Genomic DNA, 24,549 nt, shown 5'->3' with positions numbered 1-24,549 from the left:
GGGAATGGCTTCCCACTGCCAGAGGAATGGGTTAGGTGGGATATTAGGGAAAAAATCCTCCCTGTGAGGGTGGGGAGGCCCTGGCACAGGTTGCCCAGAGAAGCTGTGGCTGCCCCATCCCTGGAACTGTCCAAGGCCAGGTTGGATATAAACACATAAACAGAAAAATATAACATAAAAATAAACAGAAGTACCGACAGAAATTACAGATAAATAAATGGAAAATATAATAAATAAATAGAAATAACAATAGAAGTTGCAGGTAAAAATAGAAAAGGTAATCAATATAAAAATAGAAATAGCATTAATAAATAGAAAACATAATAAAAATAAATAGAAATAATAATAGAAATTACAGATAAATGGAAAATATAATAAATACATAAACAATAGAAATTACAGATAAATAAATGGAAAATATGGCAAGCAACTAAAGAAACAGAAATAATAGTAGAAATTGCAGATGAGTAGAAAAATCTAACAAATAAAGAAATAAAGAAATTGAAATAATCGTGCGTGCACGTGCTTTTGTGGGTGTTTTTTTTTTGTTTTCTTTCCTTTTCGGGTTTTTTTTTTAAAGGAACCTTCATTTCTCCTGCATCCCTCCCCCCGCTCCCCCCTCGTGTCTCATCCCGGGTGGGCTCCCCCATCCTCCCTCCCACGTCCCCGTGGCCACCCCCACCCTCTCTCCCTTCCTCCCTCCCCTCCCCTCCCTCCCTTGCTCTCCCCCACCCGGAGGCGGCGGCAGCGCCGCGGAGGCTCCGCAGGGGCTGCGCGGGGTGGGCGGGTCGCGCCGCGCGGGGCCGGGCGGGCAGCGCTCCCGCGGCGTGTGCGTGGATGGCCCTGCGCGGCCCGCGATGGCTGCGCGCTGATGGCCCAGCCCGCCCCGCTCGCCATGGCTGCCAGAGACGAGCTGTACAGCAAAGTCATCCCCCGGCGGAACCGCCAGCACCGCGCCGGGACCATCAAACACGGCTCCTCGCTCGAGATCCTGCTCTCCATGGGCTTCCCGAAAGCACGGGCGTAAGTCGGATGAGCGGCCCCTTCCCTCCCCTGAACCCACCCCAACCTGGTCGCTTGACGGCGGGCGCTGCTCGGGACCGGCGGGAGGGAGCTCCGGGGATCCAGCCGGGAGGCGGCGGGGATGCGCTGCCGGGGCGCGGGGATGAGGTCCCGGAGCGGCAGGATGCGCTCCCGGAGAGGGGTGATGCTCTGCCGGAGCAGGGGGGGATGCAGTCCCGGCGACGGGGGGTGAGATGCAGGAGAGGGGGATGCACTGCCGGAGCGGGAGAGATGCGGTCCGGGAGCGGCCGGGACAGCGCGGGATGCTCTCCCGAGCGCTGGGGATGCTCTCCCGGGCGCTGGGGATGCTCTCCCGAGCGCTGGGGATGCTCTCCCGAGCGCTGGGGATGCTCTCCCGAGCGCTGGGGATGCTCTCCCGAGCGCTGGGGATGCTCTCCCGAGCGCTGGGAATGCTCTCCCGAGCGCTGGGGATGCTCTCGCGGGCGCTGGGGATGCTCTCCCGGCAGCGGGGATGCTCTCCCAGCAGCCCAGGGAAGCTCAGCCGGCAGCGCAGGGAAGCTCAGCTGGCTGCGAGGGGATACGCTCCCGGAGCGACCCGGAGATGCCTTCTCGGAACGGTCAGGACAGCGGGGAATGCTCTCCCGCCAGCGGAGGGATGCGCTCCTGGAGCCGGCGGGATGCGCTGCCGGGCCGGCCGAGGCAGAGAGGGGATGCTGTGCTGGGCAGAGAGGGAATACGCTCTCAGAGTAGCCTTGGGATGCCTTCTGGGAGAGGCCAGGGCAGCAGGGAATACTCTCCCGGCAGCAGGGGGATGCGCTCCCGGAGTGGACGGGGATGCCGTAGGACCCGAGGGATGCTCTGGGTCGCATCCCAGCCCGGCTCCGAGGTGCCGGGGAGAGAGAGGCAGGTGGCGTCCCGGGTTCCGTCCCCGCACCGCCGGGAAGTTGGGAATGGCCACAGAGGCAGCTTTTGCACCCCTAAACTGAAATGAGAGCCCGTCGCTCCCGCGCCGTGAAAATAACGAGTCCCTGGCGCGAGTGCTTTAGCTCGGTCAGCCCGGAGATTTTCTTTAATCCCTGTACAAGTCACCCAAAAAGGGACGGAACAATGCAAGAAGATTTCCGGGCATAGCCCGAAGTGGTTCGGCTTTTCTTGTCCAGTTTCTGCCCTGGTGTCATCTCCCTGCGTGTGCCTATGATTTTAATTAATTAGGCAGCAACATAATGCTAACTTAGTGATGAAACAGAGCGACTCCTGAAGTGGGAGCCGGCGCTTTAGGATGCAAATGAAACCAGAGGGGATCGGGATGGTTCCTTGATGTCCTTAAGTTTTCCCGTTTGCACCAGTCAGAACTCGGTGGTTTGGCAGCCTGTCTTTGGGCAGGTTTTTTACAAATATAGAGACAGACAGATGCAGTTTAAGGACATATGTCGTCTGTGGATCCACCAGCACATGCAGGAAATCTTGTGTTTTCCACAGTCCTCCTTGCATTCCTCGGGGCTGTCAGTGATCTATAGCTGTCTGTTGAGATCAGCACACAGCATTTATATACAGGGAATGCAAATGCAGATCAGAGGAGGCTGGTGACTTCATGCTCTGCTCGGTTGGAAAAACAGATGTGCATCTTTCAGAGTAGCTAGAGAAAAAAAAAAAGCATGATACTATGAATGAAACTAGTTATTACCTGCACAACAGTGCCATCAAGGCTGACAGGCAGCCCTGCTCTTACCTCACTGAGGAACTGTGTCTATGGGTCATGTTCTTGCCCAAGAAAACCACTGACATTTGATAAAAATGCACTCAGAGCCTCGTCAGACAAGCCAGAGAAGGTTAAACAGAGGCAGCAAGCCAGAGAAAGGGGTAAAATATCCCTAACTGCAAAAACTATTCATTGCAAATCTAACCAGCCAGATGGGTGAGGCTGTCACGATCCTAAATTCGGGATAATGTGACATAACCCTGCTTGACAGCTCAGCTCTCTGCTGGGAGAGGGACCACTTTCCCCATCTGAAGTAGCAATTAGTGCCCCTGTTCCAGCCTGCTGGAAATGCTACAAATAATTCATCATTAAAATTCAGACAGGAAGCAAAACGGAAATCAGGCATCTCAGCAGTGCCACCAAGGAACAGCACAGGTTTGGAAGCCTGAGGGGCAGGACTGTGTGGCCACAGGACATTCCCTAAAGGTCATTGCTTCCCAGAAAATGCTTTTTAACTCACAGAATGTTACTCTGTAAGTGTGAATGACAGAGAATGACCGAGATGGCAAGGAGGTAAAAGCAGCACCTCACTCTCAAATATAGCATTGAGAAGTACCCTTAAAGCCCTTTTGAGTTTTCCCCCCAATCTCTCCCACCTCTGTTTTCTACCCCAAAGCCACAGTTAGAGCAGGAAAGAGGGAATTCAGTGAAATTTCAGTTCTGTGCTTGTAGATCCTGCCTACAAACACAAGCCAGGCTGGTACTTAAAAGTGGTGACCATCTGTTTGGGTGGCTTGTGCAAAACAAAGCTCCGAGTTGTCAGACAAGTCTGTCAGGCATGTCACAAAATGCCATCTCTGTTGGCATCAGCGGCCTCCTGGCTTTTTGGTAGAGCTGGGGGGGATTGATTGGGGCAGGGGACAGAGGACAGACCCCTGGAGACATGATCAGAGACACAGGAGTTAGCTGGAGATCACAGTTTTTGGGTTTGGTATTGAGCCAGTACTGAGATCCTGGGGAGCACTTTCAGCTTCTAATTCAGCTCGAGCAGCTTCATGTGTCTCACCCCCCAGCTTTTGCCTCTTCCAAACTGATACTGTTTCATGATTTGATAATATTTCTCTATGCCTACATTTTCAAAGCTCAGATGGCCAGGATGATCCTGGGCTTGCACTGCTGACAGGAGCTGAGGAGTCTCGTGTTCCTTTTATTTCCCTGGTTCTGTGTTCCTTTGGGCAAGCCACTTCCACCCAGTGTGTGATGAAATACTCAAAGGTGAAAGGCTAAATACGGTTTCCAAGTGTTACTAGGATGGTTAGTCCAGACCAACTTAGCACAGACTGGCTCAGTTAAGGGCAGAAAATGTGTGAGCCAGGCTGGAACCAAGAGAGGCTGTCAGGTACTGAGTGGATCTGGTGTTCAGATCAAGGTGTTGTTAAATAAGCCTGGTTTTTTTCCCTCCTGAATGCGATTTGTGGGGATAAAGAATCCACCAAAGGACAATACCCATTCACCTCTAAATCCTTGTTGGCACAGGTCTGCCTGCCTTCCTTCTTCCCAGCAACAGCTTCCATTCATCTGAGCTACTCCAGATCTCACAGTGATGCCCAAACCACCTTGGGATGCCCTTACCTGTGCATGGCAGCTGCTCAAACCACTGCAGGATGTCACCCCTTTGAAGTGGTCCCCTCAGCTGCAGTTCTGTTTTGTCGGGTTCTGCACACCCTCATTAGTTCTTGCTTTCTGATTCAAACAAGGAAGGAAGGCAAAGGTGATGTTACAATTCCCACTTTGCAATCTGGGCACCAAGACAAGCATTTTACCCAAATCTTGACCACTTAAACCTATTACGTAGGTACAAGCTATTAAAAAAAAAAAAAAATCTCTAACCTGTGTCTGTAAAATGCCTAAAAATAGGAAAATTTAGTGATGGACTGCAATTTCTTTGAGGATGGAAGAAGACCTTTGACCAAATTTAAATTATTGAAATTTGTCTGGCCTGCATGGTGCAGAAATCAATGTACCTGCAGAGCCTGCACGTTCAGTGATCCACAGTTTTAAAAGTTTCATGACAGACTTTAAACTCCTCCAAAACATCCTCAAAACCAAAAATTTTCATTCTTTTTTTGAATTCTGGGTGCACATATGTGCAGGCATATATAAATATATAACATTTTAAAATGTTACTGCAGTTTCATACAACTCTCAATTCAAGCCACAACCCTGAGATGTTGTTTCAGAAGAGATCCAGGCCTAGGAAAATGAAGATAATTCCCTGGCCCCTGTCATTACTCAAGCTGGGTAAATCACTGTCCATAACCAGAACACTTCAATTAGAGGTACTCTGCTTTTTCAGGCACTGTGCTCTCTGTGATAAGAGTAAAGGAAAACACAGGTGCCAAAGCTTCCCAAAAATAAATGGATGTTCCTTCCCGTCATCTCAGCCTGGAAAAGGGGAACTATCTCCTACAGACAGGTGGAGAATATTGGTTTAATGTGTAATGCTGTGTCCCTGGGTGGATCTGAAGATAACTGCAAACATTTCCCCATAAAAATGGGATAGACAGGAATATTGGACAATTTACAGTGAATCAGCTTCATCACTTCCCCTGTGCTGCACATTTCCTCCTTCTTCCCTCCCACAAAAAGACCACTCTGTGTCCATTCCCCTGGCCCCGAATAAAGCCAAGCCAGTCTGATTTGGATTTGCTTTCCCAGTGGCTGTGAGAATTGAGGAGCATTGAGGGTTTCGTTATTGTCAAAGAAACGCAGCTCAGATCCAGTTTACAAACAGTAAAATCTCCTCCTAAAACATGTTTTGCCTAGTAACAGACTTAGCAACATAGCAAGGCTGGAAGTCCCTCCTTCCTCATGGGTTTGGGCTGGATTTGGGAAGATCCAGCGTGGAAAAAGAAGTGTGGCAGATAATCTTTCCATTTTGAAGTGGTTTCTCTTCCTTCCCGGCCTTGCCTTCAGGGTGTTAGTTTTCTGCAGATGCTCTTGGCTGAAACTCGTCCTGCTACAAAGAACCAGCCCAAAACATGGGCTTGCCCCAAGCCCCACCTCAGCCCAAGCTTTAGAAGGGTTTTTATGAGTTGTGGGGACTTGTGTTGGCCCAGGTGTGGAGGGAAACCCCATCCCAAGGGAAGAAGTTGATGCATAGAAAGGTTTCTAGGAGCAACAGCTTGGAAGGCTCCACTGAAAGGGGGTTTCCAAGTTTTAACAGCTGCTTGAATAGAAAATCCAGGTGTTGCTTTAGGGGAAGATTTCCCTAATGCTCTGTGTGTGCTCATCACTCAGGACAGGGAGCTTTGGGCTTGGATAGAGCCATGGATTGTGTGGCAGAGAAACCACCCAAGCAAAATACTTCCAGCACAACCACCAGCCCCATGGACATTTGTGAGTAGGAGCTTCACAGGGAGAGTTTGTGACCTGTTTACAAGTAGTGAAAGAGGAAGAAGTTGCTGGAAGTGCTTGGACAAGACCCTCCCCCCCCCTTTCCCTACATGACCCTCCCTTTCCACGTGCCGGTTTAAGCTCTGACATTTAAGCTCGGCCCACGCCGGGGTTTAGCAGATGAGATCGTAACTTGAGCAAGAGTTTGAGCAATTTAACTGCTCCAGTTCACTACTGCAATTCCTGGGCTCAGCACTGAGGCCTCAGAGCAGTTTTGTACATCTGTGCTGGCAGGGATCCAGCAGGTCTGCACGGAGCAGTGGGACACGGGGAGTGCGATGGAATCAGCAGCTGCCAGGAAGGTGCACTGGAGAAAGGCTGGAGCAAACAGGCACTTGGGGCTGAGTCCCATGGCTGCTCTGCACGTGGATTTATTATTTTTTTTTCCATTGTCTTTGTTGCAAATTTCTGCTGTTGGGACCAGGAGATGATTCCTGCAGGATTCAGGCTGTTCTGTGCCAGCTTCTCCACTGTGTTTGGGGGGGTGGGGGGATCTCCATCCTTACTTTAAAGATCTAAAGTGATAAACCATAAAGGGCTCTTTATTTCCACTGTATAGTCTGGAAACTGAAGCACAGAGAAGCTTAAAACTATACATCAGATCTATAGTTAGGCTGACACTTGCACCTACCTAAATCTGATACTTGATATTCTTCCCAAATCTGTAGAGTTTCAGTCCAACAGCTTAATGACAAGACTCAGATGTCTGGTCTAAATGGAACAACTGTTTCCATGGCATTGTACAGAATTTTCAGATGGAGGGACACTCCTTATCAGAGGCAGAAGTCATTCCTGTGATAAGATCACCCTCTGAAATGATAATGGCAGCAGCAGTGCCCTGTGTTGCCTCAGTGACTCAGGATACTGGACACAACTGCCATTAATCATATCTGATGGCTGGGGGAAGTGGAACAATCAGATATGCAGGTCTGGTAATGGCAAAGAAAATGCTTCTGCCACAAACAGTTCAAGGACAGAGGCTCCCTACACAAAGATTGCTCCCCACACAGCCAAGGTCACTGCAGTACTTGCTGGATGAGTGCTGGCTGCCCAGAGAACAAGCTGGGTGTGTTCAGGGAGGAAAACACACCCCAACACCTTCCCAGTGCCTGCACACACCGTGCTTCAGTGGGATCTCAGGTTTAAATGGCTGAGTAACATCACCACATGCAGAGAACCCCCAGTTCAGTGGCAATTCAGCCCGAAGCCAGCAATCCCTGGATGGCTGGGGTGTGGTTTTCAGGGCTCTCTAACTCTGGCAAACGCTGTAGGAGACGTCAGAAAGTTTCCCAGTCCCTGAGTACTTGGTTTGTTTTGGTATTAAAATTACATGGTGACAAGAAAACATTTGCTTGTGCTTCTGTCTCTCTGATGAGTTTGTTGTCTCGGAGCCAAGGTCCTGAACCTGATCCCACTCTCTGCACTGGGAAGGAAGGAACTTCAGAGAGTGCAACCCAGACCTCACATGTCACTGACAGGGCCTGAAAAATTACTCTGTGCCTTCTGTGTCAAAACCCCAGGCAGTTCCTGACTTGATCCTCAGCATGCAATTCCCTTTCAGGCTTCATATCAGTCTCCAGTGATACAGATACCAGTGTTATCTTTTCTGTCCCTTTTTCTCTGATGCCACTGCCAGGAGCCAGTTTAAATTTACTGATGAGATTCTCAAGACAAAGGACTCACCAGAGAAACTCATGATTTCAGATATCCAGGCTCTTTGAATGGAGCCTTGTTTGCATTAAATGCTGATTATCCTTCCCCCCCTTGGAGGCTTGGTGGCAGTGGCAGCAGGTCAGCCTGTTCCTGCAGAATTCTGCACAATGCCCCTTATAAAGGAAGTTTATCCCTAAATTATTGCTCCCACTTTGCTGTGGAGCCCATGCTCAAAGGCTGCTGCCAGTCCTCAGGACCTCCTGGATAACTACCCTGACACAAATCGGGGGGAATTCCATCCTTTGAAAGATCATGAGTGAAAGTGTGGGGGAAAAAAACCCTAAAAATGTAGTGCTTTCAGACATCAAGTGCTAACCCTGCTGGCTCCTCGTGTTTTTGAGTCACCTGTGGAAGCAAATCCCGGCCTCCCAAATCTTGCTCCCACTTGGAAACGTTGCCCTGGGTTTTCACCAGAGCTCATCGTGGATTCACAGCGTGTGCTCTGCAACTGCAGGAAGAATAGAGACATCCGTGTGTGTGTCTGTGCTGCACCAGTCTAATTATCCTCAACAAGCAGAGTCATCAAAAGAGCTGTAGTTTAGCAGCTGACAGGGTTTTGGATGCCATCACCAGGACTCTCTGCAGGCTTTGTGCTGTACAATGGGGTGCACTGCCGAGCCTGTGTCTTACTCAGCCCCTCTATAAACAGACCCAAAAAGGATGGGCCAGGGCTTTGCTTGGCATTTTTCTGTCCCCAACATATTCTGTGCTCTGCACAAAGACTGAATCCAGGGGGCAGCAGAAAGTGTTGGGGGGGGGAAATAAATAAAAACCAGCAAGAAATGGTAGAGTGGGTTGAGGGACTTGATGAAGTCACAGCAACAAAGCAGCTGACAACCTACATAAACGGAGTTTTAGATACCTTGTACCTCCTGTCTGTGTTCACAAGGTGCTGTCCCTTCAAATCCACTCTTCCTGATACTTCTCCTGAAGCTCTGGCAAGTCCCAGCAGCAAAAGGTGATGTTTCAGGTACTCCTGAATGCTCACAGCTCCTGGTACATGTCTGAGACACCAACCTCGCACAGTCAGAGGGCAGAGCCACTGCTCTTCCTTTCCCCTGGGAAGCCTCAGCCCTCCCATTTTTTCCCCCAGATTCCCAAAAGAGTAAAGATGGGCACGGAGAGCAGGTGTGGCAACACCCTGAGTGGTTCCTGTCACCCACCAGTGGTGTAGAATCTGAACAGAAAGCAAACAGCCGTGAACTGGAACATGGAATGAGTGAGAGGAGATGTTTTTGATGGCTTTGCTTTCCCTGGGCACCACATTCGTGTCCTCCAGGCTGAATTCTCCTGTCATTGGCAGCACCTTGCCAGGCCAGTCCCTGCCAGCAGGAGATCAGCAGGGAGATGCTGGAGAAAGGTTATCCATGTGGCTGAGCCAGCCGTGGGATGTCTGCCTTGTGTGCTAGAAATGCAGAGGCCAACCCAAAAATTGGGAACTCTGATAAATAGCCTGATGTGGAAAGAGGTTTTTCACTGTATTTCACTCACACCCATCACCTCCCCCCGCTATTATCAAACACAAGGCAAGTGCCATTTGTCCCCCCTTTCATGATAGTGCAGAATTAATCACTCCAGGCTGCTGACTGTGACACAATTGCCAGTGTAGGGGAGGGTGTGTTTCAGAGAGATTTTTCATCTCCTGATTTTCAAATTGGCTATTTTCTTTCTCCTCTGCCTAATGAAATGCAGCAAGTTCTCACACGACACAAATCCCATTACTGCTCTGATTCAGCAAAGCCCTTGAGCACGTGCTGGGATGGCTGAGACCAGGATGTTCCAAACATTTCTACCAAGTTAAATGGCATTGGAAACACCTGCAATGGGCGAGGTGGGGGCTGTTTTTCTTCTGAGCTGTTCCCCATTTTGTCGAGAGCGACTGAAGCGGTTTCATGATGCAAATTTGAAGCCCTGAGTTTGTGCTGACATAAAACACTGATACCGTTTTTCCCCAGCGAGCAGAAGCTTGATTTGTGTGTCCCACAGTCCTGCTGTGCTGTGCAAAGAGAAAAGGCAAACACCCTCCCCGCTCCAGGAGGCAGAAAGAGCAAATTTGTCTGGAGAGGAAGATGGGGAGAGGCCAGACAGGATCATCTCCTGCTCACAAACACTGATCCCAGCACTGCCTGCAAAATCCTTCACTCCCTGTGTTACCCATAGTTACAGCTGAGTTAGATTGATGGGCAGAATTCACAGCTGCATGAGAATGGCACTGGCAGGAACAGCCACTTCCAAATAGCTATCATTCTCGTTTTACAGACAGAAAAATTTACCACGAGACAATACATCAAGTCACTTGATGCCAGAGAGGGCACCTTAATTAACATTTGCCATCCACTTGAGACAAAGGGCTCTCCAGAACTGCAGGCTCTAAGTGGTGTCAGTGATGTCCTGCTCCCTTGTTCTACAATTATATCGAATTTTCTCTTCCCAATCAATATTTCTTTCTGAGAGGAGCTGCCAAGGCCCAGTAAGTGTCAAATCACCGTGTATGAGCCATGGATGAGTTGCAGTCAGTTCTCCCAGGCTCCATTCAAAGAAATCCCAGCCTAACCAAGAATTGGATCTGGTTCATCTTCACACTGTCCATGGGCAACAGAAACAAGCCTTGAAGTAAATGTAGCTTACAGCTGCACCTCAGAAAACACATTTATATTCCCTTTACAGTCTCTCTGTAGCTGCATCATAAATGCATTCATGCTCTGAGGGGCAAAGCCTTCCAGCAGTGTAAATCAGCCCAGCACCATTTACTCTCTTGGAGTGATGCTAATGCACACCAGCTTTGAGCATCTTACCCAGAAATAACCAAAAAAAAAAAGCTTTCTTTAGAGAAATGAGGGGTTTATACCATTCAGAGCCTGGGCATAAATAAGACTCAGTACCAAAGCCTGTGGGAGAAAAATATAAACCTCAGGTGTTTCTCGCCTGTTCTCAGCACATTTATATGTTGGGGCCGCAGAGGATTTTATAAATAGTGACTCCAGCTCTGTGGCTGGAGCTGGGGCACGTAATCATGTTTTCCCAGGCAGCTGGGGTGCATTTTGGTCCCTGGATACCCTGATTATTTGGGTCTGAAACACGTCAGCCAAGGCTGGGCAGGGGATGAGTCAGGATGGCTCCGCAGAGACCCGAGTGCTGCACGGGGGGCTGTGCTGTGATGGCTCAGGGCAGCTGATGCTGCTTCCCTTCATCATCACAGCAATTCCAGGTTCACTGCTCCAGGAGAATCCATTGTCCATCCTGTTTAACCATCCCTTCTCAGCCTCTGCCAAGAGCTGTCCTGTGTGGGGTGACTTGCACGACTAAAACCCCTCACACCAACCTGAAACCAACTTAATGGGGGGATTTGAGTCTCACTTTGACTGGGTAAGAAGAGTTCAGCTTGGGGGGAGATAATGACCCACTTCCCTGTGGTATTTCCTCTTTTCTCCCTAAGGTAATGTTTTCACTTGCATGGGAAGATCAGCCTTTATAAGGGCGCTGCATTTCATCATCCAGCCTCCCAAAAAAACCTCATCAGATGCTATCTCAGAGAGAGGATTTAACTCCCTAGGAAGACCCTGACTTTGGGGGTCAATTTATCTTTCCAGCTTCCTCCACTTCCTGCCCCAGAGCTGCTGATCCTCCTTGAGATCAAAGCACTTGGAGCCCTTGGGAATTCCAAGGAGGAGAAGGGCATGTCAGAAGTGCACAGCATGCCTGGAGTTCTGGTGGATTCCCATGTCCCTACCAACCTTTACCAGCAGTCACTGGCACAGCCTTTAACTCCTCTGGAAGTGCATGAAGAAGCCTGACCCAGGGTGCTGGGCAGCCTGCTGTGATCCCTTCCACCTCCTCCTGGGGGTCTCTGGTGACCAGCTGCTGATTTCTGTGCTGGCTCTTGGTGTTCAGATAGGCCCATCTGCTGCAAAGTCAGCTTTGGAAGGGTAGAGCCAAAGCTGCCCAGAGAAAATGTGACAACAGGAGGGAAAATGTGAATAGGTCTTTCAGGATGTGTCATCCCCAAAGAGCCTGAGGCCAGATTTTAGCAGAACTGCATTTGGAAGCAGGTTCCTTGAGCCACAAAGAGCTTCCAGGGCAAGGTGCTGCCTTCTTTTGGCTCCAGGAATACAGTAACTCCCTGTCTTACAGATATTTTGGGGGATAAATACGTTAAAGGTGCAAGCTCTGGTAGTGATGGGGCACAGGAGTTGTGTATGGATGACAAAAAGGGCATGATTCCCCCTTGGATCACCAGAAGCCAAAAAAAAATAAACCAAATATTCAGTTATTCAAAATGGTATAAAGACCAAAAGCGGCTTCCTAACTTCTTACTCTCCTCTCCTTCATAATTTTTACTAAGAGCCAGTAATATCTAATTTCTAATATCAAATGCTGCTTCTTCCCCTTCCTTGCAAGCCCTGTTTTGAGTGTCAGGAACACGCAGGCAGTTTATTTGTGGGGTATCTTCCTAATCACAAAAGTATCTGAAGCAGTTGAACAATTTAGATGAGATTATGCAAATGGGATTGAATGTTGTGAGTAGCTAATTGTCCCTTTGCTTCAAGGTTTGAGTCAAAGCCAAGAGGAGTTTTTGGTTGGAGTGAAAAATTCCTGAAAACTGGGGCTTTCTTGTAACTGGTGTCAGTGGGAAAACAATCAGGGAACACCAGCAGCGCCCCAGGAAGGGCTTGGGAGTTGTTTCCACTCCTGAAAAGAGTATTTAAGGTACAACATCCCTGTGGCTTTTGAAGTTTTGAGGCAGGACTGGGCTGTGCAGCAGCACGTCAAGCAGGGGGAATGTCATCCTTTGAGCAGTGCACTCCGAGGAACCACACAGGTTTCCACAGGCTCTCCCACCTCTGAGGAGGAAACCAGGAGGAGTTTCATTGCCAGCCTGGCAAGGGATCCAAAAGTGCTGCTCAAGTTCAAACACATGGGTTGTTCCTTTGGTTTAAGCTGAGATTACTCAGCCGGGCGAACGCACGGCCTCGAAAGAGTTTTGGTTCTCGGTGCTGTGGTGCAGGGTGGAGCCTGCTGATAGCCCTGTGCTGCTGTTCTTGCCATTGCCTAACTGCCACCCCACATTAGAGCTGCTCGGTTGGGTTATCTGGATTCAGTGTCTCTAATTTCATTTCCTCTCGGCTCTTCATCGAGGAGGGGTTTTCTCTTCTGCCTCTGCATCCTGTTTGTTCTGAAATGCGCAATTCCACCCCTGTGGCTCTGCTGGTTGCTGTGCCCACTGCCCATGTCCCTCAGCTCCTGCTTGGAAGAGGATTTCAAGGACGGGCATTGCCCTGTAACAGCTGTGACTGCTCTGCCTCCCACTGTGGTGTGAGGAAGGCAGAGAAATTTCTTGGCCATCAGCAGGGAGATAAAGTGTTATCACCATCCCCGCTGCACAGAGGGGGGAAACTGCAAGTGCAGAAGGATTGAGCTTCTGTTTTCAAACCTGGCTGTCAGTTTTGGGGGTTTTAGCCATGTGTGTGTGAGGGCTCACACATCCAGCCCCAGATGCAGCTCACCACCGTCCCTGAAAGGTGAAAGGGGAGCATCCAAAATCTGCACCTGCTCGTGGCAAACTGAGCCATTTACCCAAACCCCCAGTCCAATTTGGATATAAAACCTGAGAGGAGATGTCTGAATTTGGGAGTTATTTTCAGTGGTGGTTTGGGGTGATTTTTAGGAGAATTTAGGCATCTAAACACACCGTTCCATCACCTCCTGTTCAGTCTCAATGATTCTCTCAGCACTGTCTTGGCTGCTGCCACAGCCAAGTTCTGCACTTTCCTGCCTGCCAGATTTTGCTGCCTGTCTGAAATGGCTCCACTCATACCTGTGGTGTTACACTGCACACAATTCAGAAGAAAAACAGGCTTATATTCTGCCTGATTCAGTTTAACCTTTCTTTTTCAATACTGCTGCTTAGGATCTTCTAACCAGGCAGAGGAGGCAAGGGGACCTAACATCCAACACAAGGGCCTTCTTTAGAGATGCAGATTGCATTATAGGAAATGAGAAGCAATAATCAGAGGAAGTTCTTCATTCTCATTATCAGCTCGTTTCTCACAGTAGAGCACTTCTGTATCTCCAGCACAGCCCCTCTCAATTCTCTTCATTAGAGCCCAGAGCCTGCCTGCCTCTCACCATCACAACCTGTGCACAGCCCCCATCACCTTCCCCCAGCCAGCATGGATTTTTTTTACCTCTACTTTTAAACAACTCGTTTTCAAGCCCAGCAAAGGACGCAGCTCCTTTGCCTCAGAAATCAATGGCTATCAAAGCTTTCCTTTGTCCAGCCTCATTCAGAGCACGCTGGCTTGAAGAGGAATCATTCCCTTGGATTCAGCAGCCTTTGTAAGCATTGATTTTCCTCCCTCACTGGTGTGCTGGTGATATCCAAGTCAACTCTAAGCCCACTCCAGGCTGATAAGCCTGGCCAGCAAGGTTGGAATGGCTTCAGCTGGTCAGGGGACCAGGCTGAGAAGAGAAATGTTTGCAATAATTGGTGGCAATGAATCTTCTCTGCTGGTGGCTGGATGGGGTCTATTAAGACATGCAAAGAAACACTTCTAAAGTTCTTATTTAAGAAAGCCCTAAGCACTTGTTTACACCCCATGTCAGTGATTGGGATGGACTGATGGCTCCCACTCCATCCCTTCCCTCTCCCAGGAGCGTTTCAGACACAACTGTTCTTGCTCTGGGCAGGAAACAAAGGTCAGAAATGTGGAGCTGTAAATCTGCCAACAGTGGCTATTTCTGGGTGTAGCTCTGGTTACAGAAACACAGCTCTGGTGACAGGTGATTTCTGCAGGCCCACCTCAGGTGAAAAGAAATGTTGAAATACAGGATTTTTATGCCTCCCTCTCCCCCAACTCTTGATGATGCATTCGAAGAAGAGAAATAATAATTCTTCCCCCCCTAAACTGTGCAAGTTTTAAAACTGCTCTGACTTTTTGTAAGTCATATAGTCTTGTGGAGCACTTCTTTCACGTGTCTCCATAATCTTTACAAGCCATAACACAAGCAGAGAGGATCTAGGAGATGGTGGAGGTACCCAAATACTGGTACTGGGGTTTGCTCCCTGCAGTTGGTCTCTTGTGCGTTTCTGAATCTGGGAAGGGAAAAGGAAAAGGGCTCCTTCCATCTCTGCAGCCCTTCTGCAACTCTCCAGCTCACCCAAAACACCTTGAGGGGCTTGGGAATCTATTCAAACACAGCTGGAAATCCCTGAGGTTGCTCAGGGCTGTAAAAAGGCACAGCATGTACCTATTTGCTATATATATAGGCAGGCATATGCACACATTTATATGCATGTACACAAGCACATGTTCCTACAGTACATACATTGAAGTATTCAGGGCATGGACAGTTGAAATGAGGCAGCCTTTTGTGGTCAATGAGTGGTTTGCTTTCCCCTTTATTTATTTTTTTTTTCCCCCCTCTCTACAATACAAACCAAACCATCAGAATCAGCAGCAGAAGCCTGTTGGTTTGGAAAAGAACCTGAAGAGTGATGATAAACATCACTTATTAAACTGAAGGGCACATCCCAACCACCCAGGAACTGTTGTGGAGGGTCTGTGGGGTGAAATGGTTCAGGCACAAAGTATGTGCAAGGGCTGGCACTAAAAACCTGTCCTGCAACATATTTGTCCTGGATAAGGTTTGTCTGCACTCTGTAGGAGCCTGATGCCTGATGAATGAAATCTTACCTTTGCACCATCTGTTCTGTTCCTGTTTCACCCTTGCTCTGCAATCTGTGGCCTGGATTACCAGTGGGCTGTTCTCTAAAGGTATTTAGGTGAGGGCTTGAAAAGAACAACATCCCACTCAGAGCCTTAGAAGAGGAAATTTATTATTTATCAAATTTAAATTTAGAGGAAATTTATTATTTATCAAATTTAGCTGAATACGCCACTGAGGAGCTCTTCTCTTCTTAGTCTGTGCTCAGGAGATTTCCTGAGCCAAACTTTGCATTTGGGCCCAAAATACTTGAAAGCCACCATTAAAAGCCAATCCTAACTGAAATTCCCTTTTCTTAATGCACTTGTACTTCAACCACAACACTTTGTGCCAGTAACTTCCACCACTCAGTGCATCCTCTCCAAAGTACTCCAGTGTGTTTGCTCATGTTTTTAGGCACAAAAGCTGTTGCCTCTTTTAAGCTCAGGTTTTAGGTTGTCTGAATACCCATCTAAATCCACTCCAGAGGATGCCCAAGGCTCCCAAGCTTTCATTTTAGGTGGTATGTTGAGAACATCTAGAAGCATCCAAACCTGAATTTAGCAAGTGATTCAGCAGAGAGGACTGAGTTTTACTGCTAAAAAAAGAAAAATAAGTCAAACATCTGCCTTCCCTCTCTCCCCAAAGCTCCCTGAGCCCTCTATTCCTCAGCCACTCATGGGGGTGCTGCTTGGATGTTTTTTAAATGGAGAAACCTGGGAAGAAGCACAGCCATGCCCTTAGCTCTTTTAAATGCACTGGGCACAACTCAGTTATTAATCTTAGTGTAAGTTTTGGCAGCACAGCAAATAATGGGTGAGACTGATTTTAATCCTGGCCTTCAGTGGGTTTTTACAGATCCATAGTTCATCTGCTTGCTGTAGCTCCATCAAGTACATGCTGAGGACATGAACATATTAAAGATTTCAAAGGCAATACTGCAAAGACACATAAAATCAGTGGGAGCCCAGCTCTGGCTTGCAATCAAATCGTAGCCAATACAGTTTAGGAGAGTCCAATTTACTGACTCTTGAAGGAAAAGGAGAGAACTGAGAATACAACACGAGGGCCCAGACAGGCAGAGGTTGGTTGGTATTATTTGGCTTCATTCCCTTTTAAAGGGAAGCCAAAGGCATTCAGTGGAAGTGGGAAATCCCTCTTCTGCCTTTTAGATAAAAAAAAAAATGAGCTTTAAATTTCAGTGTGAGAATCTGGTGTGCTCGGTATTCCCCTGCTCTCCCTTCTGCAGCCTCAGCTGTGTAACAGTTCACTGTTGAGGGATTCTGAGCTCAGCTGAGGTGGAACACCCCAGAAATCACTCAGCAGGAGCAGGAGCATTGTCAGGCAAAGCAGTCATGTGTCTGCTCTGAGCCAGCTCTGGGATGAGCACAACTACAGAGCAGTTTCCAGAAGCATGTAAAAGTGTGATATAAGCAAATCAGTGCCTAATTCCTTTGATTCTGAGCTGAGCTTATTATTGGATGGATGATACCAGTTAATTGGAGGTGGAGGGGAAATGATACAGGAATAGCTGGAAGCAAAATCCGCCCCTTGATGCAGGAGAAAGTAGCCCCATGTGGGCTCACATCTGCACAGCCCAGGACTGGAAGGAGCTCAGAGCCAGCCCTGCAGTTACTGTAGCCCCAAACCTGAAGAGGAGCCAAGCTGTGCAATCTCTGGGATCTCTGCCATCCCATTTCCTTCCCCATCAGTGGGGAGGTCACAGCCCCTGGGTTTTAGAGGTGACTGAGAGTCACAACCAGCTGGGCTATCTGTTGATAGCAGGTGTCATTGTATCTGCTCCGTGGGTGGGAGAACTCCTGGCTTCCAGTGGGTGTCTCTTTTGTTTATTCATTTGTTCTGGCACTTGCTAACAGAGCTTGTTCTCAAAGCTGTGCCTGGTCCCTGGCTCAGGTGAGCCAGGTGATGCTGCTACCACGACCACCAGTGACATCAGGCCACCTTCTGCCCCTCTTTCTTCAGAGCAGATCACTTCAATTGCAAGAGGATTTTCCCTGACCAAGAAAAAGAGGAGGAGAGGCCAACAAGGTTCAGGGACAGCTGCAGGGCTGCAGAGATAAGGACTCTGCCCAGCTGAGTTTGGGCAGAAGCACTTGGGCAGCGGAGGCTGAAACCTGCAGTGCAGTAGGAATAAACCTTTATTCTGCAACCAAACACACCCCAGGGGCTGAGATTAGAGCTGAAACCTCTCCCTGCAGCCCTGGGGAGGCAGAGTCACATCTACACGTGGCCCACTGGAGGCTCAGCAGCGTTTGGAGCTGCTCTGCTGTGTGTCTGCAGGGCTTGGGGCTGATGGGAGGTTCAGCTGCTGACGGGGTGGAAAAAGCTGCACACAAACACAGGATCACTTTGCAGCTCTGGGGCAGAGGTGAAAATCACGTGAGTGACCAAATACTGGGCAGTTTTATAACCACTGCCTTTCCCCCCAGCCCCCAACCACACGTCCTGCACAGTGTAATTCTCAATATTTGCCGTATCAAGCCCCTCTGCCTGTTGTTAGGAATGAATGCACTGACATAACACAGTTTTTTCTGCAAAACCCTCGGAGCATTTTACAGCAGTGAATGACAGGGGTGTCAGGGGGCACAGGGTGTCCTGTGTGAAAGCTGCTTTCCAGGCACAGGAATTGCCCCTCAAGCCCATCCCTAAGAGTGCTGGTCCAAGCTTTGTTTGCAATTCCATGGAGCAACTCGAGTTATTATGGATTTACCTCCTTGGTGGCTTTTTGGGCAGGTGGAGCAAAACTTCTGTGAAAGGGGAAAATCCAAACTAACAGTGCAGAAACCACGCTGCTTTAGGAGTGGAAAGCTTAATAAAAACAGGGGCTGAGCCCTACTCAGCACATCTGACCCCCTCCCCTCTGTGGCCTGGGAGGTCCCAGGGATGATAAACTGTTTATTCCATCCTCTCTTTAAGCTGTGAGCACTCCAGGGCAGGGATTGTGTCTCATCCTCCGAACAAACAGCAGCTCTGGGCCTGGAGGAAGTCAGAGCATCTCTCAGCCTGCATGTTTGAGCAAGCCTGGGCAGCCTGGCTGTGAGCAGCACAGGGGTGTTCAGCTCTTAGACTGACAGAATACATGAGAAAGTGTAGTAAACAGCCCTGGTTACACTGTTTATTTGAGAGAGCTTTTAGGGGGACGTAGGTGGTGTGATTTTTTTTTTTTTAATTCTTTTCACCCCCAGTCACGTTACAGTCTCTTGACTGTTGGGCTGTGCCATGTTCTACTGAAAATGGGTGGGTTTTTTTCCTGTGGAAATAGATGGAGCATTCGAAGAAACAGCACCCTATTAGTTAGGAGCAGATTTAACACCCCTGCAAAGCTGCCATCTGCCACCAAGAAAGGGAAATTAAAGCAGGATGCTGAGATTCAGGCAGCTGCCAGGGCTTCTCTGCCTCCCTGCTTTCTGCTTTGTTCTGGGCAAACACCAGCCCAAAAAGAAAGCTGCCACCCAGTCAGGTGCTGGGCCATTAAAAGAGTGTTCCTAGAACTTCTTGAAAATGAGAAGCTGTCGGGTTTGTTTGGGGGCTTTGTGTTTGTCGCCGATAATTGTCAGCCCTGGGGCTATAATTAGCTTTTCTGTGCCATGTATTTGTGCAAGGGGAAAAGCCAGAACTCCCCAACTTGGGTTTATCAGCTCTCCTGCCCCATTTGCAAGGTCAAAATGACTGGAGCCTGTTAAAAAAAAACCCCTCATATTCAGGAATATTCCTCTGCTGATAAAACCAAATTAATTCTACAAATGTACCGATATGCTAAACATGTGAAAATCAGAATTTCCTGGAAGCAGCTTGGCCAAATGTGACCACTGTCAAGGCAAAGGTCTTCACAGAAAAGGACAGACAATTCCAGAGGCGCGAACTATTCACCATATTAATAACATGACTCAATCAGATGCTTTCATCTCCAGTGTCCTCAGATAATTCCAACATGAAGTTTTACTGTATGTGCTTCCTTTTCTTCTCCCTTTCTAAATTATGTCCCCAACATTCTGCCATTAGCATTCCTACCTAACTTTTTGCCCTTAAGTCCTGGAATATATTATTATCTACAAAAAGACAATGCCTGAGGCAACAAACAATAGGAGCAGGAGGGAGATGAGATGTATTTTTCCCTTCTAATATTCAACGAGCAGGACAGGAGAATTACCTTGTTCTCTCGCTGAATTACCACGTTCTAAGTTTAGCTACTGTGGTTTTCTCCCTGTTAATAAAGGGTAATGACAACCTGAGACAACAGCCTGGAGTTGAATCCCGAAATCCTCAGAGAACTGGGTGCAGGAGTGATGCTTCCCTTCAAATCCTGGGAAATTCAGATGTGCTGCTGAGCGAAACGCTGTCCCTTTAAGTCATTAAATATGTAACTGCAATACAGACACGCTTAAATAAATTATTTCAGGTTATTTCTAGTGGTGTGTGGGAGGTGAGTGGGTGCTGAAGTTGATACTTGGTGGTTAGAGAAGCCTTTAGCCTTTACATCTCTCCCTGCTTCTGCACAAGCACTTTTTTGGGGGGTCTTTTTAACTCCTTTGTCTGAGACAACAATTGGGCTGGTTTTGATCAAAGTCAGGCACCTTGGAAATGTCACTTTGTGACAGTACAAAAGCTGGTGAGGTGATGAGAGCCCAGGAAGGGCTCCTCACACTTCAGGCAGCTTCTCAGACTCTTGGCTTCCATCCTTTTTATTTTAAGTATTAAACCAGATCATTTCCGTGAAACTTCATCTGCCTACAACCAAAACTGAAAAACCATTCCTGAGTTATAGCCCTGTGAATGTTCCTTAATGAACCCAAGTTTCAGTGCCCTTTTCCCTCCCCATCCATCACACATCTCAGGGACAAACCTTCCCACTGCAGGAGAGGGAGAAAACTCACACGAGCCTCACAGTCCTGACTTTTCCATCTTGCCCCGCTTCTTAACCTGCTGTCTCCTCTCCAAAAAAATTGTTGGGAATTAAAATTGTTAGGAAGGTTTCTCAGCAGACAATTGGACTTTTTTTCCAAACTGAAAAAGGGGAAATTTAGGTTGGGTATTAGGGAGAAATTCTTCCCTGTGAGGGTGGGCAGGGCCTGGCACAGGTTGCCCAGAGAAGCTGTGGCTGTTCCAACCCTGGAAGTGTCCAAGACCAGGTTGGATGGGGCTTGGAGCAACCTGAGCTGGTGGAAGGTGTCCCTACCCATGGCAGGGGGTGGAATGAGATGATCTTTAAGATCCCTTCCAACTCAAACCCTTCCATGATTCTCTTAAACAAACAAACCAAAGCTTTGAGTTCCACCACTGAATTCAGGATGAGTAGGATTTAGTTACTGAGAGAATCAGGCAAGTAGCAATGCTGGAAGGTGGAAAGCAAGGAGGCCCTGAAAAAAAAAAAACTGATCAGAAAGGTTCCTGCAAGATTGAAAAATACAGTTGCAGTTGATTAAGATCTGGATTGAGAAGGAACTGAGCCTTGTGCACCAAGAACAGACACATCACTGTCCCACCCTTGAAAGCTGAATGTATCATTCCTGTAAATGGCTCTTCATGTGTATTAGTTGATGAGTTGCCTCCCTCAAACCTAAAATGAGCCTAGCATACATTTTCTGCCTTTCCCCACAATCTGCTGATTCTGGAGAACCATCCAGCATGACCACAATCAGCTTTTGTTGACTCATTATAAAAAATACTCGCTGTTTTAAAAGCAATTTCTCAAGTTAATAAGAACACCTATTGAAGTTTGGAAAATAACTTCTGTTATTTAAGGAGCTCCCTTTTTGTTTTGTTTTGAAGGAGCTCTAGCTTAGTGACACAGCAAATATAAATGCAGCAGCTCGATCCATCCTCACAGACCTTTATACACCGAAGTACAAAGGAAGAAAATTCTGGTTGCTCACAACTAGTTATGATATTTGCATTAATAATGCATGTGCTGGCAGAACCAAAAAGCCTCCCTCTGACAGCAAGGTCACAAGCTACTGAGCACTGTTCATACATATATTGATGCTCTTTGCTCATAAAAAAACCCTCCACCTAAGAATTGGGGAGGTATCATCATGTGGGTACAGACAGGGCAGGGAGAGGTGGGAAAGTGCAGGAGGAATTGGCTGCTTCCTTGTCCTACACCCAGAGTGGGTTTTGCACCTAGAGCTTCCCAAAAAGACAGGAATATTGGCTCTTTTCACATCCAACACTATTTATTTCCCCCTGGAAGTCACTGACCCCACACTGGACCTTAGAGGTGAGCTCTGACTTAGGAATCCTTTCAGGGATGGGCTTGCTCTCCAAGGCTCCAAACCCTGCTTTCCATCCATGCAAAATAAAAAAAAAATAAATAAAAACCAACCAGTCCTTCCTTAAGCAGACAGCAGGGAATGCAATTAAGGTTGGCTTGTGAAGCTCATAAAGGCTAATGCATGAAAATGAGCAAAGACAAATTACAGGGGGAACATTAGGAAGAACATCTCTAATTGTGAGGTCGCCTGGCCCCGGTCCTTCAGCCTCTGAGTGCTGGGCTGGGGAAAGGAATGAAACAATCCCACTGGGAACAATCCTGTGCTGTTGGGGAGATGGGCAGGATGAGTAATATGGAAACTCCTTAATGCACTTCCTCAGCCTTTCTCTAAAAATCCAGCCACACTTTCTGGCACTTATTTATGAATCTGTGTCCTTCAGAAATTAAAATCTTCTTCTGTTGGTCTGGCCAAGCTGTTTTCTCTCTCCTCACTGGATGTTTCCTTCTCTCTCCTCACTGGATGTTCCCTCAGCACTGGACATTACTCAGGTTTACTGATTCAGGAATATCTCAAATCACTGCTGGAATTGGTCTCCAGCTCAATTTTTGGCTCTTCTTTTTGGTTTCTCAGAGCTTGGCTGTGACTTGAGCTTGAATCACAAAAATACACACACTGAAAAAAAAAAAAAAAACACCCAACACCTTGTTCTCAACGTTTCCTGCCATGACAAGTCAGGTATTCTACCTATTCCAACCTTCTTTCCAGGCTTGTGTAGCCTGGTTCCTGTAGCTTAATCCAAGGAGGGAAGTCTGGGAAACCATCACTTGGGATCCCTCCCCAGTCCTTGGGTGCTTAGGATCACCTATTCCTGTTTTCCAGGCTGTAAAATGAGAATATCCCATTGGTAACCCAGCAAGCTTTTCCCTGGGAGTGTAACTGTGGGAATTGGGGGATTTGTCACATAATTAAAGCTGTTTGAGGGTTCATTCATGCCTCGGTGGGGAATGTGAGATGAGGATGAATATGCATGGCCATTTTTATTCTGTCTCTCATATCTTCCAAGGCAGCTGCAGGGCAGAGGGATGGACAAACAGCAGCATTATTCTGGAGTGTGTGTGTGTGTGAGTTTATCTCACACTCTCATGCACAAGGGAAAGAAATCACAAGATGGTGGTTAAATAAGCCTTTGTGCAATTTTTATCTACGACTTTCCACTGTGAGTCACCATCATTTACATGTTATCTAACACTGAGAGCCCCAGGTTTAGGTTACTTTCTGTTCTTATTCAGTGGGAGAAATCGACTTCTCCAAGGGCTTATCCAGTTTATCCTGCTTGGAAAGAGGTTCCCGTGGCTTGAAGGAGTTAATGGCTTGCTGGAATAACTGTCAGCAGACAATTGTGTTATAAAGAGCAGCAGTTACCAAAATACATTTTAGCCTGGAGCACGGGGGGAACAATGCAGGCATTGTGCTGCAGCCACAGAACTTGGCACTGGGAGAAGCTGGAGAGGGAATCATGTTTTGTTGGTGGAGGAAGTGATGGAATCCATTGAAAGGTTATTGTTTGAGTCCTTTTGAAGCAAATCCCAGCCCCTTTTCCAGCGAGGGTGTTTGCCACCTCTTGGGTCAGGGGCAGAAAGGGCTTTGTGCAGTGGTGGTGTTACCTTTCTTCTGCCGGCCTAATAAAATCAACCTGCCTCCAGGTGACCCTCCAGAACCACCCCCTGCCAGACCATAATTTCCATTACAAAGGCAAGGAGAGGGGCTGAAATATTCAGGAGAAGCGTTTGTCAGAACTTTCTCTTTCCATCAGAAAACCCGGCCCCTAAAAAGGAGTCCAGGTTGGAAACTTTCAGCTCTTCTCAACAATGACAAAAAAAAAAAAGAAAGAATGTTTGGTTTGCAAACACGAGGCTCTCAGAGAGGAAGAAAGTTGATTTTTAGGCTACATATTAAGTGCTTTTAATCCTCGTGGAACTGGACAAGGTGTGAGGCTGTCAGTGATGTGGCTTTTAGCAAAGGTCCCCCATGGATTTGTAGCTCCTTGATGTCTTACATTGATGGGCTCAGGTACCATTTTACACCTTTGCCTCGGTCCCACAGTTTGTGCAGGAGGCAAAAGGCTCGAAAAAAACCTCGAGGAAAACTTTTCTGTGTGAAAAATATCTGAATAATTCAAGCCACCTTGATTTGAGAGAAGGAAAACGATGGGAACTTACAGAATGTGTAGATTTTTAAATGGTGGCGGATTGCCCCCAAAAAATGCTCTTGCAGCTCTCCCTATTAATGGAATACAGAAAAATAGCCACATCCTCACCCTAAACTGCCATGTATTTTTAATTCCTGTGGGGAACTGCCACAGGGTTGGAGTTTCTGATGCTTTTTTTTTTCCCTCTCCATCCTCTACCTTCCCCAGGAGAGAACTCAAGGCTTAGGACTAAGGACAGAAGTTCATGGGACTGGTTTAAAGACAGTGAGATTTAATTGCCAGAACATTAAAACCTGAGATTTTAATTTCATTTTTTTTCACCACAATCTCCAAGGATTTAGGACACTCTTGTTTTCTTAAGCTTTTCTCCCCAGACAGGAAGGATACAGATTGATTTTGCTGATTTTAATGAAACTCATTGATTCCCAAATAATCACTTGATATTGGGAGCTGTGCCATTAAAACAACAACAACAACAAAAAAGGTAAAATTACAGGATTGAGGATCTCTGG

At 47.6% G+C, this 24,549-nt stretch overlaps 1 protein-coding gene across 1 annotated transcript in view; it reads left to right on the top strand.

Annotated features, from left to right (window-relative positions):
• Nucleotides 1–807: 807 nt before the first annotated feature.
• Nucleotides 808–24,549, top strand: part of UBASH3B (ubiquitin associated and SH3 domain containing B) — a 57,133-nt gene continuing 33,391 nt past the window's right edge. The window contains exon 1 of the mRNA XM_050322843.1: nt 808–1,023. Coding sequence (XP_050178800.1) covers nt 872–1,023 — 152 coding nt within the window. The 5' untranslated portion in view covers nt 808–871. The remainder of the gene's footprint in view (nt 1,024–24,549) is intronic.

This window comes from Myiozetetes cayanensis, unplaced genomic scaffold (genome assembly GCF_022539395.1).
Source record: "Myiozetetes cayanensis isolate MyiCay16 unplaced genomic scaffold, myiCay2020 scf29, whole genome shotgun sequence".
NCBI classification, from domain to species: Eukaryota; Metazoa; Chordata; class Aves; order Passeriformes; family Tyrannidae; genus Myiozetetes; species Myiozetetes cayanensis.
The sequence above is the reverse complement of the archived record's forward strand: the minus strand, read 5'-3'. Positions and strand labels throughout refer to the sequence as shown.